The sequence below is a fragment of the Leptinotarsa decemlineata genome, unplaced genomic scaffold (genome assembly GCF_025532065.1).
Source record: "Leptinotarsa decemlineata unplaced genomic scaffold, Ldec_3_MD MMD2_P_RNA_scaffold_2, whole genome shotgun sequence".
Classification (NCBI taxonomy): domain Eukaryota; kingdom Metazoa; phylum Arthropoda; class Insecta; order Coleoptera; family Chrysomelidae; genus Leptinotarsa; species Leptinotarsa decemlineata.
The window spans coordinates 5,353,597-5,371,761 of record NW_027412529.1 but is presented as its reverse complement, the minus strand read 5'-3'; the positions used below and the strand labels follow the sequence as shown (position 1 = coordinate 5,371,761).

At 34.7% G+C, this 18,165-nt stretch overlaps 1 protein-coding gene across 2 annotated transcripts in view; it reads left to right on the top strand.

Annotated features, from left to right (window-relative positions):
• Dlg5 (MAGUK family member discs large 5) overlaps positions 1 to 17,874 on the top strand; it is a 47,368-nt gene extending 29,494 nt beyond the window's left edge. For both annotated transcript variants that reach the window (XM_074182100.1, XM_074182108.1), the window contains 6 exons: positions 740 to 1,053; positions 5,147 to 5,415; positions 5,564 to 5,839; positions 8,022 to 8,171; positions 11,189 to 11,603; positions 14,338 to 17,874. In XM_074182100.1, coding sequence (XP_074038201.1) covers positions 740 to 1,053; positions 5,147 to 5,415; positions 5,564 to 5,839; positions 8,022 to 8,171; positions 11,189 to 11,603; positions 14,338 to 14,539 — 1,626 coding nt within the window. In that variant the 3' untranslated portion in view covers positions 14,540 to 17,874. The remainder of the gene's footprint in view (positions 1 to 739; positions 1,054 to 5,146; positions 5,416 to 5,563; positions 5,840 to 8,021; positions 8,172 to 11,188; positions 11,604 to 14,337) is intronic.
• Positions 17,875 to 18,165: the final 291 nt, after the last annotated feature.

Sequence of the window (18,165 nt, the reverse complement as noted above, 5' to 3'; positions counted from 1 at the left end):
AATGCATATCAGCCATTTCCTCATTTGTGTATGCCATTTTAATTACAAGTGAATTATTAAAGTAACAAATTAAGAACAGAACAAAAACACACAAAATTGTAATAATTCAATTTCAATTCAATTTCAAACTGACAGCGTCATACCAATTTAATTGTCACTATCGCTAACAGCGACGTACTACATAGATTAGTTTCGTATTTTCGAATTTATGACAATGTATCTCTGTAGTTGTTCCTAAAATAATTTTTGGCTGCGAACTGGTTTATTTTGGGCAAAAAACCCAAGAGACATTTGTTGTTTAGAATGAAACAGGTTATCGGAAATAAATTTTTAAATGACAAACAAATAATAAGACAAAAAGTTACATTGAAAATAAATTTTAGGGGTTGCGTTTTCCACCCCTTACAACCATGGGGTAAACCAAATAAATTTCTGGCTAAGTGTCTTTTTGATAGTACAAAACATCAGGTTAATTTCAATATTGTAACTTTTTTAGTGCTTGTGAAAAAAATTGTTAGACAAATTTTATGTACCCCGTTTAAGGGGCTGTATCTTAACAAGAGTTGCTCCAATGAAATTTCTTTATATGAAAGATCCTAGATCCTATCTTTTTTTCGATGAGGAATCACCTCCTTTAATGTTTTACACTTATTTAGTTACACCCTGTATATAAAATTCACTTATATCTACTTATTACTTTTCTTCTACTGTCTCACTTCATGACATTTGTTTTTTGAAGGTGTGCGGCATCAACATGCGCAACGCCACCTACAACTTGGCAGCGAACGTCCTCAGACAGTGTGGCAACTCGATCACGATGCTCGTGCAATACAGCCCCGACAAGTACCACGAGCTCGAGGGCGGAGCCGAATCTTGCTCGTCGTCAACGTCCGAGTCGGAGGAGGAGGACGAGGAGGAGGCTGACGAAGGCGAGGCGACGCCCTGCAACTCCCCCAAGGAGGTCAGGAAGAGTTCGTCGTTGCCGATGAAGCCGTTGCAACTGATGGCGATGCAGAGGCAGGCGCAGAATGTTGCGGCGAACGGGAATTCTAGGTACAGTAGAAATCCGATAATCCGGCACGTTCGGGACTCGCTCGGTGCCGGACTACCGAAAATTCCTGTCTATCGGGCGGTGCCCCTTTTGGTGTAGGCTTTGCCGTAAAACAAATGTAATTTTTTTTAACTACAAATACATTATGCAAATACAACAAAGTTTATTTTACATTTCATATAATGTATGTACAAGTATTGTAAAACATATTTCACTTAGATTTAAAAGAGTCACGAATGTCTTTTTGTTTTCTTGACTTTTGACGTTTAGTATAAAATTTATATCTAATGATATGGAAATCGATAATTTCTGAAGCACTGTAGCTAGTACTAGCCGCATCAAAAGAGATAAACTTATTTAGTGATTCTACAGCTTCTGCCCAGCTGATTTTTTTCTTTTCTTCCGTTTCGGCATCTGAGTCACTTTCTTCAATATTTTGAGTAGGCTGAGGGTTTACTACACTGTTGATAATGTCCTCATCAGTTAGTTCTTGTTCAACAGGCTCATTCTCGTCGATTAGAAGCCACTCCTCTACCTCATCTTCAGGCAGGTTTTTTCAAGGGATTGTCAGCACTTCTAACGACATCCAAAAGTTTGGTCAGAGCGTCTTGATGGTTTTCTTCCTCATCAGTCTGTAGAGTTAGGTCAGATGCAGGGTTTGCAGCTGGCCAAAGTTTTCTTCAGCATTTTTGGAGTGTTGTATTTTTTACCTGATTCCAAGACAGTGCAACAGCATAGACGGCATCTTTTTCTGTAATCTTTTTTTTAAAGTTTCCGGATGATCCTGAACTACCCCGATAACTTCCGAATAGCTCTTGAGTGTTTTTATTCGCTTTAGGCACATTTTTGGAGAAAACGAAAATTTTTACAATTTTCCGAAGCGATGCTGGACTATCGAGTATTCCGGACTGTTGGATGCCGGACTAATGGACTTCTACTGTACATTGTAGTACTCTGTATACAATAAATAGTACTGTACAGTACAAAATATCAGTACTGTACAAAATATCAAAGTCATGACGGCATTTTTGTAAGCCAAGTAGTTGGGAACAATTTAGTAAAAATCCCCAAACGAGAATTTTACAGTCCTATGCGGTTTGTAAGAACTAAACATTGTCCAAATTAAGTTGTCATAGAGTCCTTGAGGATTGGTTTTGGTTTCCATTCTATTACTGAATATAAACTACATTATTTAAATATATCTGTCAATTTTACTCACTTTGCAGATGAAACATCTTTATTTTGGCACCAATCACATCATGAAAGAATAAAACTAATCGATGATTAAATGAAACTCAACAATTGTGCTTTCTAATACTAGATGGACTGAAAAGATCATAGGCTAACATACAGATGGCGCTACTGGTATTAGATCTATATGATTTTTAGTTAACCCCAACCTTTAAAAGACACGTGTACAAATTTCACAGCTGTCGGACTATTATTTTGTGGTATAGAACATTTTGAGTGAAGCAACTTTTGTTAGTTTGAAGAAAATGGATGAAAAGAAATTTCGTTTTAACAAACATTGCTCCTTGGCGAGTGATCAAATGGATAGCAATGAAAACACCCTGTATCCTTGTTATTTTTCAACAGTTTTGGCATGTCACGAATAATTCACCACTTTTCTTGAAAACGTTTCCATTTACCTCGGCTCAAAGAGTATGTGGGCTTTCATGATACAAATATCTTAGTATTTACACGCTTTATATTAGCTTCACCTGAATGTATTTATGTATGTATGTTTGTAACTCTCCTTTTCATTTCATCTGTATTTGACAGAATTATCGACATTATTGCTTGATCTTTTCGCGGACAGATGGCGCTGTACGTAACCTCCTTGATATATCGATATTATTGCTTGATCTATTCGCGGGCAGATGGCGCTATACGTAACCTTGATATAATTCGAACTCACTTCAGATGTTTGCAGCAGATGCTTGGTAGCTGATTTTAAGGCTCCCTCTCCGGAATCGGAAAATATAATTTTTTTTTTTTATTATTAACATTAATACGCTTTTATTATTTGACAGAATTATCGACATTATTGCTTGATCTATTCGCGGGCAGATGGCACTGTACGTATCCTCCTTGATATAATTCGAACTCACTTTACATGTATTTCTTCATTTGAAAAAAGTATTTTTTTTTATTAACATGCGTGTCTGCTGCCTTATTTGTAACCCTACTTTGCGCGCCTGCTGCCTTGGGCTTAGTCGCTGATTTTCAGGCTCCCTCTCCGGAATCGAAAAATATCAATGGTCATTTTTCTAAACAATATATGACTGATTGATCCCAAAGTTTAGATAAAATAAATATAGTTTAAAAATACTAAAAAACACGCTTTTATAGCATACGAAACTAAAAAATGAAAAATAAATATAGTTTAAAAAACACGCTATTAAAGAACGTCGAACTAAAAAGTTGAAAATATTTTTTTTATAAGCTTAAAACAATAACGAACGAAAAATACTAGTGTTATGGTGAAAAAAGTATGGGCTCTTTGTGCCATATTTTTCATTCTTAATTGTTTTAAGCTTATTTTAAAAAAAATATTTTCAACTTTTTAGTTCGATGTTCTTTAAAAGCGTGTTTTTAGTTTTTTACACTATATTTATTTTCCTTTTTTTTATCATTTTTATTTATTAGTATGTTTTGCTCTTTTAAGATCTTTTCCAGATCTTCTTCGTTCATTTGCTTTTTTAGACACAAACCGACAAGTGTGATGAGTGTCCACAGTGTGGACACTCATCAGTAATCTTTGATCCTTTCTTGGATTTGTCCCTTCCCATACCACAAAGATCTGGCCAAGTGAGTTTGTCACATTGCTTGGAATCTTTCACAAGAGAGGAAACTCTGGATGGAGATGAAAAACCAATATGTACGAGGTGCAAGCAAAGGAGAAAATGTACAAAGTCCTTATCAATCTATAAGTTTCCCCGTATTTTAGTAATTCATTTGAAAAGATTCTCTCCGACGGAAAGGTTCAGAGGCAAATTGAATGTTTCCATTGACTTTTCTTCAGATGGATTAGATATGAGCAGTTATGCAGCAGACAATGTGGCTCCTTGTCATTATAATCTATATGCACTTTCAAATCACAGTGGGACTACTTACAACGGATATTACACAGCATATTGCAGACACCCATATAGTGGCACATGGCATGAATACAACGATTCACACGTGTTCCCAATTTCGCCAAAATCAATTGTGATCAATGAGGCATATGTCCTCTTTTATGAACAGGAGGGAACGAAGCAGCACCTTCGATGTGTTTTTTTTTCTTTCCTTTTTTTTATAATCTCAGTTCTTTGAATTGATTTGTATTTCTAGTTGTGTCACTTTTTGTTAAATTCGATCTAGAAATGCAAAAAAAAAACACATTGTTGTTGAATAAATGCTTTCTGCTGAAAAAAAAAACGACAATCTATATTTTTAGGTTCGTGAGTTTCTGATAATCTGCTTTATATTTATTATTTATGATATTAACTTTATTTTCGAATTTGAAACATTGTTCATTAATAGTAAACATTATTTTCAGTCCACAATTTTTCATGGGTTCAGTCTCATTTACATTCATCCTATATTTGCACGGTGCTATATTTTTTTGTAAATCCATTCTGGTTTCTGTTACAGTTTAGGTAAACTTCGGTTCAATTAACATCAGGATTTTTTGCTATCAAAACAGTGGTTGATAAACTTGTGTATCAGCCAGCTAAAAATATATATTTTGCCTTGGTATAGTCTAACCTGGGACACTGAATACAATTCTGGGGCTCATGCAAATAATTTATGTAAACATCTCTTTATGAAAACCAAAAAAAATACTGTGAGTTAGTCCGTGAATAACCAAATCTGCCCTGGAGAAGTGAAAAAGTCTTTTATTTGAAATAACATTAAAATGAATAATGAATTGCCTGCAGCTATGAGGTGTACTGAATCAGTAAATTTTGAAAAATATTGAAAATATTCTCTTGGTCACGAATTTTATACATCTCAAGCAAAACTCAATTGAAGAAATGTAAATTTCTGACTTCGCAATATTCGAGATTATAAACCTATCAAGTTCTTTGGCATATTTTCTGTACACAGGGGCAGTACAGAAGAACCGCGATATCTCTGCATTGAAACTCAGAACACTTCCAATTTGGGCATATCTTTGGTAGGGGGTAATGCGGCAGGAATCTTCATTCACTCTGTTCAACCGGATTCTTTAGCTTACGACGCCGGCTTGAGAACTGGAGATCAGATATTGGAATACAACGGCAGCAATCTACGGGCTGCCACAGCGGAGGAAGCTGCTTACGAATTGGCGAAACCAGCTGATAAAGTTACGGTTCTTGCTCACTATCGTATTGACAGTAAGTATTCGTTACATTAAAAATATAACTTACTCATCGAGTTTTATGATACTAATTAGAAATTAACGGAGGCGTCCTATTAGAGAACCTTGCAGCACTATTCTAACCAACTGCATTGTTACTATGCTATATTTTTTGGTGATTTTAGAATACAACGAAATAAAGGACAAACCTGGCGACAGTCTATACGTTCGTTGCGGCTTCGACCGAAGCGGAAACGACATGACGGAACCTCCCCAGCTGTCTTTCTCAAAAGACGATGTTTTGTATGTTGACAACACCATGTTTAGCGGTTCTCCGGGTCAATGGCGTGCTTGGAAATTAGACGGCGAAGGACATCGGCAGCAATGCGGCGTTATTCCCAGCAAGTATAAGGTCGAAGAAGAGTTGCTTCTGAGGCGGGGCGCAGGAGATCCATCAGAAGGTAGAATAACCATATGTAAATGAAATATAGTTTTCCATTCATTCTATTTGGAAATAGTTGTTATTTGATAATGATATTTATTTTCCAAAAGAAAAAATATTGCTTATGTTGGGGAAATACAATGCATAATAACATCAACCTAAAAGTGCCTAGGCGAATACGCTGTAGAACTGAACTTTCCCCTTTGGTTATGAAATGCAAATTAGGATAGTCATTACATGGTTTAGATTCAGAAATAAGTGGAAGCTTCAAAGTTCAGACTCTTCATATCTGCACCAGCCACAAATCTTATATTCATTAACCATTTATAAATATTTATTTATGTATTTATGTATAAATTATAATTAAAATAAAATCAGATAAGGCATTGAATTACAAATTGCAACTGAGAATAGCCTAATAGGGGTAAATTTAAAGTTTGAAAGGGGTTAATTTTAGAGTATAAAACGACAAAAAACAATGAGCGATAATAAAACATATACCACATATAATACTTTAAACTATACACTAAAACATTAAAGCACAGTATTAAGTAATTGAGTTTTAAAATGATGCAAGGAGATGTTAAACATCTCAAGATCAACGTTACTATTGTATAATTGTAAGATTCTAGGAATGCAGCTATTGAATGTGTGGTTCAAACGATAAAATGGTACATAAAATGTTTGTTGCTATCGAGTTGAGCGGTTTTGAACATGTAGATACATTTTTTCTAGGAGTTCAGCACAACTGAATTTTCCGTTAATAATATTGAAAAATAGTGTCAGGTCTTTCTGTTTCCTCCTAGTTTCCAGGGAGGACATGCTCAGAGATCGCAGTAGCAACTCGTACTCACAACGAACACCCAATTTAATGCTATGTATCTGAGGAAGTTGTGTTGGACATCTTCGATGTTCTTAATATAAGTTACACAATGAGGGGACCATACAGAAGAACAATACTCCAGGTGTGAACAATAAAGGGCTTTAATAGCAGTTGGGTCTGTGAATTCATAGGTTAGCCGTTTGATAAATCCCAGCATTTTAATGGCTTTATGGATAGCCGTTGGTATATGTAGATTGAAGCTCAAGGTGGGATCGAGTACAACCCCAAGGTCTTTTATTTGATTAACAGACTCCAAGACATGACATGACCATTTAAAGTGTAATCAAAAGTGGTAGGAATTATATGGGATCGATAAAATCGCATGACACGGCACTTTGTGGCATTCAAGTCCATGCCACTTAAGGAGCACCAGTTTGATAGATTGTCAAGGTATGACTGAAGCCTATGAGCATCCAATGAGGTTTTAATAATTAGGAAAAGTTTTAAATCATCTGCAAATGATAGTGCTTTGGCGTGCCGGAAGCAATGAATAATGTCGTTAATGAATAAACTGAATAATAAGGGACCGAGGTGTGACCCCTGAGGAACACCAGAGGTTACTTCGTATAACGTGGAGTAGTATAATTTGCTCTAACCATTTGAGTCCCATTCCTAAGATAACTACTAATACATTCCAGTAGTACCCCACCTACACCATATCTGTTGAGCTTTTGGAGTAAGAAGTTATGGTTAACCCTGTCAAACGCCTTGGAGAAGTCAGTGTACGCTGAATCAATCTGGCAACCCTTCTCCAAAGATTCCGACAGGAAGTGGGAATAGGTAACTAGGTTTAATTCAGTCAATTTCCCAGCACAAAAACCATATTGTTGTTCAGTTATGATTCCAGAGCAATCAGAGTAATCTGCCAGAATGTTCTCGAATATCTTGAAAATTGTACTGAGAATAGATATCGGTTGGTAATTATTAACATCTGACTTAGTACCCGATTTGTATATTGGGGTGACAAAAGATTGTTTTCAATAATCTGGAAACACGCCTGACTGGATAGCTTTATTGAAAATATAGAAGAGAAAGCGAGACAAAACGAATCTGAAATTTATTATGAATATACTCGAGCTTGAAACTGTTCCCTGGGGAACGCCAAACAGAATATTTGATAAACATTCGATGTGGTGAATTGCATTCTTTCATAAATAATATGTAAACCAAGAAATAATATTGCAGTATGTTGCAACAATGATAGTGAATTTACCCCTTTAATATTATTAGATATTTCTCAAATTTCGATAAAATAAATGTGGTTTATATTCCAAGTAGATCTATTTGTAGACTGTAAGATATGTGTCTTGATTTTCAGGACGATCAACTGCCACAGCACGACGCAGTTTTTTCAGAAGAAAAAAGCATCAAAGAGGTGGTAGCGGAAGCTCCGGTTTAAATACGTCAAGGGATTCCAAAGAACTTGCAAGTTTTTGTAACCTTTCGCCTGGTTGGTACTCGGATTCAGGTACGTAAGACATTGTTCGTATTGTATGGGGTCTCATTCCAAAACCGAAACCAGGCGAAGTGGCAAGCGCACCACCTATCCTGAAAGGCTTAAATAATTTTGCGCAATATATTTGCAAAAGCTTTTCAATATATATATAACTAGCTCTTTCTATCTCATTTCCTTAACCCTTTCGCTGCGCATAGGCCGAGAGTCGTCTCTCGTACAGTTGACAGTTTTTCTGGCGTTTGCGAACATACTCGTCTGGAGCAGTATAGTCCAATGGGGTATGCAATTTAGGGAGAAATTAAATATGTTATGTCACCGAAACAATGTTTTATGATAGTGAATCATTTATTAAAATAACAATTGAAGTTAAGCATTATTTATTTTCCTGCAATGCAAGAAAAATACAATATATTAGCAAGCTCACACATGTACCACGTTGTTATCGGCGCGTCGTAGACAATTTGCACGAAAAGCGCCGTTGCAGGCTCGTTGCCACACTACAAAATAAGTTGCCGCGAGAATTTGCGGCTGGAGCAGTCAGATCTTATTTTATTTTGAAATGCGAGTTTTCTCGTCAGGAGCAATAGAACGGCAAACGAGAATACTCGTCTTGAGCAGCGAAAGGGTTAACTACACCAAACTGCTTCTTTTTGTTGATAATATGGAAAATAGGATAATAATAATAATATTTATTCATCCTCAAAGACGTTGACAAACGTATATGATAGGTCAGTATTAAGCACATAAAAATCACATCAAACGATAAAATTGTAGATCAGTAGATAAAAATAATACAATAAAAATTTATACAACAAAGTCAGAATTACAAAAATTAAAACAATTATAGTTATAAAAATTGAATATGTCATGCCAAAGCCGCATGAACCCATTCAGTCGAGATGGTCCGAGAGAAATTCGCCAATACTATAGTAGGCCTTAGAAAGAAACAATGTTTTAACTGCTTTTTTAAATGCTACAGTGTTCATCTGTTTGAAATGGTCTGGTAACCGATTGAATAATTTTATTCCCATATATTTGGGAGAATGTTCGAATTTTTTAGTTTTATGTTTAGGAATGCTCAACTCCTCTGCATATCGAGTTGGGTAGCTATGATAGAATGAGTTCTTAGTACAGTCTGTTATACATTCGCGAACATATAAAAGTATTTTAAAGATATAGATGCAGGGAAAGGTTAAAATTTGATGACTAATGAAAAATATCTTGCATGCATGATTCCCTATAGACCAGACTGTAATATACATCTAAAATGGCGCGTAAAGGCATACAATTCTTAATTCTTGAGATTGCATAATACCCTTGATTGATTTTTTTACAAACAACTGTGATATGGTCAGTCCACTTCAAACAGTTGTCTACATGAACGCCAAGGAATTTTGTACAACTTGTGCATGCCAGTGTCATTCCATTGATTAGTAAGGCAAGCGATTGCTTTTTCAGATCGTTTTTTAAATTAAAATAGATATATTTTGTTTTGGTCAAGTTTACAATCAGATTGTTCCTTTCACACCATTTTAAGAACAGTGATATTAATTCCTCTGTTTTTGATTTTAATTCCTCCTGACTCTCTGCTGATACAGCTAAAGACGTGTCATCATCTGCGAAAAGAGTGAGAGCATGTTCATTACTGGTGAAATAAGTAGGCAGATAATAATAATAATAATAACAATCGTCTTTATTGTTACCCAGCTGTAGTTACATACAAATATTTAAATAAATTAGAGAGCTAGTTGCTGACATAACAAAAGGCGAAGTTCAACTTAGTTAGCACAAGTGCTACTGTGCAAACAATAGAAAGATCAGTGGACCTAACAGAGCCTTGAGGAACTCCAGAACATATATCGTGATAGTCTGATTTCATATCTTTAATCTTGACGAACATCCTACGATCTGTAAGAAAGTCAATGATCCATTCTAGGAAGTCCCCTCTAAATCCTAGATTATATAATTTGCTCTCGATGAATTTAAAATATCGACAATCGAACGCACGTGACAGATCGAAGAATACTCCTGCAACATGCTTACCCCTATCTAAAGAAGCCTATATGATTTCTATAAATCTCCAAGTAGCTGATTGAGTGGATTTGCCTTTGCAAAAACCATGTTGAGAATCGGACAGGATCTTAAACCTTGATAAAAATCTCAATATTCTCTCATTCACAACTTTTTCAAACATTTTTGAGAAAATGCTTAGCAGAGCCACAGGGCGATAGTTTGTAATATCCGATGTATCGTTCTTCTTATGAACTGGTATGATCACGGCTGTTTTTAGAATTGAAGGGAATTTGCCACTTGTGACTGATAGATTCAACAAATAAGCTAAATGTTTTGAAATGTGTAACTTCATTTCTTTTAAAATTCTCACTGATATATTATCAATTCCTGTACTTTTTTTAATTTTTAGATTGTTAATTACTGCGTCAATTTCACATTCGTTAACGGGCATAAAGAAAAAAGTATTCGATTCAATTCCAGAAACCGTGCATATTGTCTCCAAAATGGTCTGCTAAGCTATTTTCTACTACTGAAGAGAAATAGTCCCCAAATATGTTCGCAACATGATCTTTGTCTGTGATTACTTTATTATTATAGTTAGAGTAATATCTCTTTGAATTTTTTTTCTGTTCGTTTCTTTGTTAACTAGGTTCCAAACTGTTCTATTTTTATTGTTAGAATTCTTAATTATAGTTTCGTAAAAATTCAACTTTGAAGCTTTTATTAATGATTCATAGTCTTTCTTCGCTTTTTTGTATGCAGCACGAGAATCTTCGTTGCCTATATTTTTACATAACCAATGCATACTTTTTAAATCAAGACTGGCCTGTTTCACTTCAGGAGTTATGGGTTTTGTTCAGAAAAAAAAATGAGAATTCAATTGAAAATATTTGATTGTTCATATTTTTTATCATCAAAAGTTTTTATTGACTTTTACTTGAACATTTTCATCAACTTATACCAGCATAATTTCTGTCTCAAAGTTTCATATCGAATTAATAAATGAATAATTCTAGGGTCCCTGCACGAAGATTTATCCCAGGCGTCCTACCAACGGGTGGAACGCCTCCAATACCCCGAATTCCGACCGGTGCTCGTCCTGGGCCCCCTGGCCGAGTGCGTGGCCGACAAGCTGGTACAGGAGTTCCCCGACAAATTCACCAGGGCTGCAACGGAATCGAGACGGTGCTCACAAGCTCAGCTCGATCGAGAGCTCGCCGATGGATTACTTCTCGAATACCGTAGGAGGGGCACTTGCTATGAATGCATAACTGTGTCCGCTGTCAGATCTGTAGCGCAGGCTAGGCTGCATTGCATGCTCGACGGGTCGATTACAATGGTGGAGCGATTGCATCGCCACCACATCTATCCCGTGGTGCTGCTAATCAAGTTTAAGAGCACCAAGCAGATTCGAGAGGTGAAAGATGCCAGGTAGGTTTTGAGTGATAGAGTCAGAAATGCTTTATTGTCATAAAAGTTTAGGTTTTGTTGACAAAGCAGGCTTAAGAACCAAAACAATATGAAACATTAACATAAAGGTCAAGAATTTAAAACAAAATATTAATATGGCTCAAGCACACTTCAAGAAGTCTATGGTAAAAGTCTGTGTGGTATTTGGCTGTACGTAAATGGTATCAATATATGTATTTTCTTTCGGGCTATAAGTGTATATTGGGATAGCATTCTTATTGGTTCATATGTAGGATTGTATATGATTATTATGGTATTTGGCTATACTTGAATGGTTTTCTTTTAGCAAAACAATGGAAAATATAACTCGAAATGTAAATACATAGTGTGTACGTTTAAATTTAAAACAAAACAAATATATTAATACTATCGAAGGAGCTGCTAATTAATATATATATAAGATTATACTTTGTGAATGTAGATTAGGATTACCTATTTCAAATAAAGATTATTATTATAAAAAATTTTATATGTTGACAAAGCAGGCTTAAGAACTAAAACAAACAGAAACAATAAAATAAAGATCAAGATTTAAAACAAGATATTAATATTGCTCAAGCACACTTCAAAAAGTCTATGGTGAAAGTCTGTGATAAAAAAGTTGCAAAGGCATCCGGAAGAACTTCCCCAAACGGTTTCTCTTTTTCGAAACTGTTTGTAGCAAGTTAATTTTCCGATTGAAAGGGGAAGATGAAAAGGAATATTTAATGTGAGATGAGTGGCATAACTTTGAATTTAGTTTGAGATGTTATCTTTGTGCATTAGGCAGACTGTTTCTAAAATAAAGAGGTAGTGGACTGTTAAGATGTGATACAACCGTCTAGCCACCGCATTATTGAATTCCACACTCTTCTGAAAATACCATAAATAATATTCAAGAGTTGCCTTGGAAAACGATTGCAGTATTTAATAAACAACTTGACAGTTGTTGTCAACTTTATAAGCTTTTAATTTATATTTGTTATAAAAAGTGTGTTTAGTGGTTATTTTTCGAACCATTTTTGTAAAATATGGTTCAATTTACTAACAGTGAAATGGCAGATATGCATTTCTGTTATGGAATGGCTCACGGAAACTCAAATGCTGCAAGACGCATTTACCATGAAAGATTTCCTCAGCGTGTAGTGCATAATAGAAGAACTTTTGTACGTCTCCATGCACGACTTTCTGAAACAGGTAGCTTTAAAAGATCGACGGTTGTCATTGAGAGGCCTGCAACGGTACGAACAGTTCAAATTGAAGAAGCTGTTTTAAATGAGATTGAAGTAAATCCTCATACCAGTAATCGGAAAATAGCTAAAGAACTGAATATTACCTATGTCACAGTGTGGCAGATTTTAAGAGCACAGCAGCTATATCCCTATCACATGCAACGTGTGCAAGCTCTATTGCCCAGAGATTTGCCTGTAAGACTAGCTTTTTCTAATTGGTTACGCGGTAAAATAAGAAGAAATCCAGGTTTCCTGAGTCGAATATTGTTTACAGATGAAGCTTGTTTCTCTCGCAATTCAATTATTAACTTCCACAACAATCACATTTGGGCCGAAAACAATCCACAAGCCTTGATAGAAAATTATTTTCAAGAACAGTTTTCTTTTAATATTTGGGTTGGAATTGTCAGTGACCATCTCATTGGGCCTCACTTCTTTCCACCTAGACTTAATGGAGAAGAATACCGAAGGTTTTTGGAATTTGTTTTACCTGGACTTTTAGAAGAAATTCTAGTCATGGAAAGATTCCGTATGTGGTACATGCACGATGGTGCTCCACCACACTTTAGTGTAGTGGCACGGCAATTTTTGGGTGAAAATTACCATAATCGCTGGATAGGGAGAGCAGGCCTACACCCATGGCCACCTCACTCGCCCGAAATGAATCCCTCAGATTATTTTCTCTGGGGACATCTTGAAGCGTTGGTATACAAAACTGCTATTCAAAGTGAAGAGGATTTATGGAATAAAATCATTAATTCATGTGACATAATAAAAAATACGCCAGGTATTTTCAGAAGAGTGCTAAATTCAATTATGCGGCAGCTAGACGGTTGTATTGAAGCCGAAGGAGGCCATTTCCAACACTTAATTTAGTGCAATTCGTTAGTCTAGAGTCTAGATGTTAATGTTATTTAATATTTGTTGTTATTGTTGAATAATTAGTAATGAAAAATTGTAAAAATAATAATTTCCAAAAGAAACATTTAATTCTCCATATTATTCCTTGTGAGGTCCAGGGATATGCAATTAGGTCGACTTTTTTTTCTTAAAAACTAAGCAAGATACAAAAAAATTCAAGAGACAAAACAGTTGTATTTCTAATTGCCTAATCCAAAGAAATAATAAAAATTGCACAAAAGTCAGTGGCGTACGTTTTTAAGTCAAAAATATTCGTTCAAATCCCGCTCGAGACGCCACTGGATTTGATAAATTGAATCACGTTCGGGCTAAATTAGCTCCTTAATGTTATAAATACCATTGCCAAATTACAACAAAATTAGGTAAAGGATATTTACGAATAACTTTTTTTTTTTTTATTTCAACACCCTCTATCTTGAGAACGAAGGATTTGCGGACCCATGTTTATATTAAAGTTGCGTCTTAAAATTACCTAAAGAATCGTCTGTTAAATTTATGGTACACACCCTGTATAAATGTATTGTTGATTGTAAATAGGATTGAATATGATTATTTGATTTCAGGTATAGCATCGACAAGCTTTCAGGCAAGGCTGCTAAAGAGATGTTTGAGCACGGGCAGAAGCTAGAAGGGGAATATCGCCATTTGGTTACGGCCGTCGTATCCGCAGGCGCTAACGTCGCTCATTTGTGCGCCCAAGTGAAGGCGGCCCTCGATGCAGAACACCGAAAGAGCCAGTGGGTTCCCACGGCCACGCTGCACTGACGGCAAGCGGTTCGCAGTACCAGTTCAACGCTTTTAAGATAACGAAACGTTTATAAATGCGATAATTTCTTGTGCAAGCGTTTGTGATAGTAGCCTCAAGAGTTACGTTTTGGTTGGTGAAGTTTATAGTGGATTTTTTTTGTCTCTGGAGGTACTTACTTGAGGTTCAGGATTGGAAGTACGGAGAAAAAGAAAGAAGGTATTTGATTTCAAAAGGGTATTCTTTTGAACTAGAAAAATCGCCTTGTTCAAAGTTGACACACAATACGATCTTTATCGTGCCTTTTCCAGTAATGGGGTATTTTCCTCAAATTTAAAATTATATGCCTTCGGAACTGAAGGAAAATATTCACACCAATTTTGGAGTATATTGATTTCACAATCGCAAAAGGTATTTTTAGAAAAATATACAATTTCATACAGGACATTGAGATTCAAAACAATTGATCAATTCAATTTCTATGTAATAAAACCTTCTGTATTATTAAACATCCTTGGAAACTGTAACAGCGAAGGTTCAACTTTTTGAAATATGTTATCACGTCTTGTCTGTTTCACTAATCTTGGTAACTAGTAAAATATAATGTGGACTTTTTATAGCTTGTCATTTTATGTTTGAGGATTCTCAGTAGGTCACCGTGTCTAGTATTATGTTCATGTTCAGAAACGTTAGACTGATAGGTTTTTAGATTCTGTCTGGCAAACATAACAGGTAGGTACAGTAATAATTTCATTTTGTCTAAATATTGGTCTGCAGATGTCTCAAAAATTCAAACTGAAAATAAAATGAGTCCAATTATGTGCTTCTGAGCGTATAATTGTTTCCGTTACTGATGTAACATTACTTACGTACGTTACGTGACATGTGTCACGTTACTTTAATACAGAATGGAATGGAAATGGATTTTCATCAAGTATAGGCAAGCAGAATATATACTTTTTAATGGTGCTTTCATATTGCATGGGTCACACTGTGTATGACATCTTTCGAAAATAGAAAAGTCCAACTGAGGATGCTATTATCGCATATTGGATATGAAGTATTAATTGTGAAAATTAAATAATTATAAAAATGTAATGGCATATGAAGAAGAATCAAACAGGCCGAAAATGGTATTGGATATCATTTGCAAAACTTGCAGAATGTGAAGAACGTTTTCACTTCCTGTTGTAAATAGTCGTTTTTATTTATTGTTTTGAAAGTCTAAGTTTAATGTTGAGAAAAGGAGGATTTGAGGATAATTCTTCATTTTCTGGTTTTCCAAATGATGTTCCTTATGAACGAGAGTAGGTCTGGAACGTTTATTTGTCTTTGAAAGTTCAAGTAAGTGCCTTCAGAGATTGTAGTAGATATCTTGAAAGGGTTTCCAATACCAGTTGCAAACAATTAGAATATTTCAAATTTTAATTGATTTCGAAAAGTATTCAGAATAATGTTCAAATGAACTACCTCTTATAAATATTGCTAGGTAGGTTTCCGGGTTTTGCCGTGGTGAAGGTCTTCTTTGGTTATAATCTCCAAACGTTTCGACTGCAACTGCTGCAGTCATCTTTAGTGGCATAGTCGAAGAACTCTTCTTGGCGTGTCAACTGAAACGCCAGCCGTGAGAGCCTACATTCCTATATTGTGTTAGGTACTTCAAATATTTCAAACAGTTCAATCCCATGCACAATTAAAAACAATTTGAAATATAAAATTATTCTATTTCTTGCCAAAGTTTGAAATACCAGTATTTGAATATGATATGATCTCTATCCTATATTTAATATATTAATTTTTGCAAATATTTGGTATTGTTAAGTCTATTCTGAAATATCTCAGATCAGTTGATGATTCAATTTTAATTTTTGTTTCTTATTTGTTATACATACTTTAAAACTTTTTTTTTTTTGAATTGAAGCCAGTAATAATTAATTGTATTCACTTTTATCTTCCAAAGAAAAAATGCTGTGTATATACAATTTATATTATTTCCAGTGCCTTATTATTTTAAAATCAGAATCTCATGAAAATAAATTTGAATGTAAACATAACTTCATATTTTGATAACTACTTATGTAATTTAAGGTACTATCACAAAGGCTTACTATATTGTTTGCAAGTTTAAAATGACATCCTAACTTTTACCAAGTCAGTATTTTTTCTTTCCAATAGTTTCTGAACATATCAGCCTTGATATTTAAAAAAATAATAATAATAATACTGCCATTTCGATCCAACAGCTCGAATAGTTGTTGAGGTCAATTCTCAAAAGTTCTGAAATGGTGGAATATCTCAGTTGTCTGCGAAATGTTTTTTTTTTCGTGTAATCAGACCAAATTGTTGAAATAATGAATATGTTTGTTTAAGATCTTTGAAAAATCAAACACTTTTAATGAATGTATAGTTTTATTGTATATTCAAAAATTGAAAATATACAGGATATCCTATTGAAAAAAGGAAAGTTGATGACATTTCCTGCTAAACCCTGAGTACCAAAGGTTTTATGATCAATACATTTTTTAATCATTATTTTATACCGTAAATCATTGTAAACGCTCCCATTCACTTATTTCTGGGGTAAACAATTTCAAATTCGAACGAAAATATAGTTCATTGAAAAAAAAAACAATTGAAAATCTATTTCGATTTAACCGGAAATGAAATCAAGTCAAGAATTTTAAAAACCATCTGATGGAATATAAAATTATCTTTTCAACGATATAACACAAGTGACCATTTCGTTTCAAAATGGCGCCGTGAAATTCTTGATTTGAGTTCATTTTTGATTAAACAGAAATAGATTTTTACAATTGTTTTTTTCAATTGGAAACATTGGCTTCAATAAACTAACCAAACCAAATCTTTGTTCAAAATTTCTTACCCAGGAAACAAATGAATGGCCTAGTGTACAACAATTGTATTGTCACCCTATTTACATATCAATTTAATTCTTTTTTTTCTGGATGACAAACATATTGGATTGTTGCTGGACTTTTGCTGTTATTTGTACAATTGATGTTCATGCTCCAACTTCTGATAATTTCAAGTTCATACGCTGGATGTAATTTTAAACTTAAAAATAAAATCTTGCTTTAATCGATCTTGAACTCGAAACTTCTCCAAGAAATGCGGGAATAACCCTTGCTGAACTTATTTCTTTCTTTGAGCGTGGTTTGGGTCTTTCCTACTATTAAGAATATATACATTAACTTGTAAGCCAAGTGCAGACATTTCGAAATTGTATTAACTTTCGTCCAAATGTGATATCAAAGTCAAAATATCAAAAATAATTTTATATTAGAGTACATCATTTAATCATTGTAAAAGCGGCAATAAAATTTGTTTATTGTAATATCTGTTATTCCTCTGCCTAGTTTCTAATGTTTATAAACCTTTCCTCGTAATTTTCCTTGGAGCAACAAATTTCCAGATTAAACAGAAGAGAAGTAGATTTTTCAGTAATTTGAGATTATAGAAAAATTTAATACCCAAAAAAACTCGCTAATCTCCTCATTGAGCAATAATTAATACAAGTTTTATCAACCTCTTTGGCGTGGCCACTAACAGCTCTTCACAATTGCATACAATGAAAGATTGCACATTGTCATCCATTTATGCATCTCATACTAGTCCGGTCAAATTA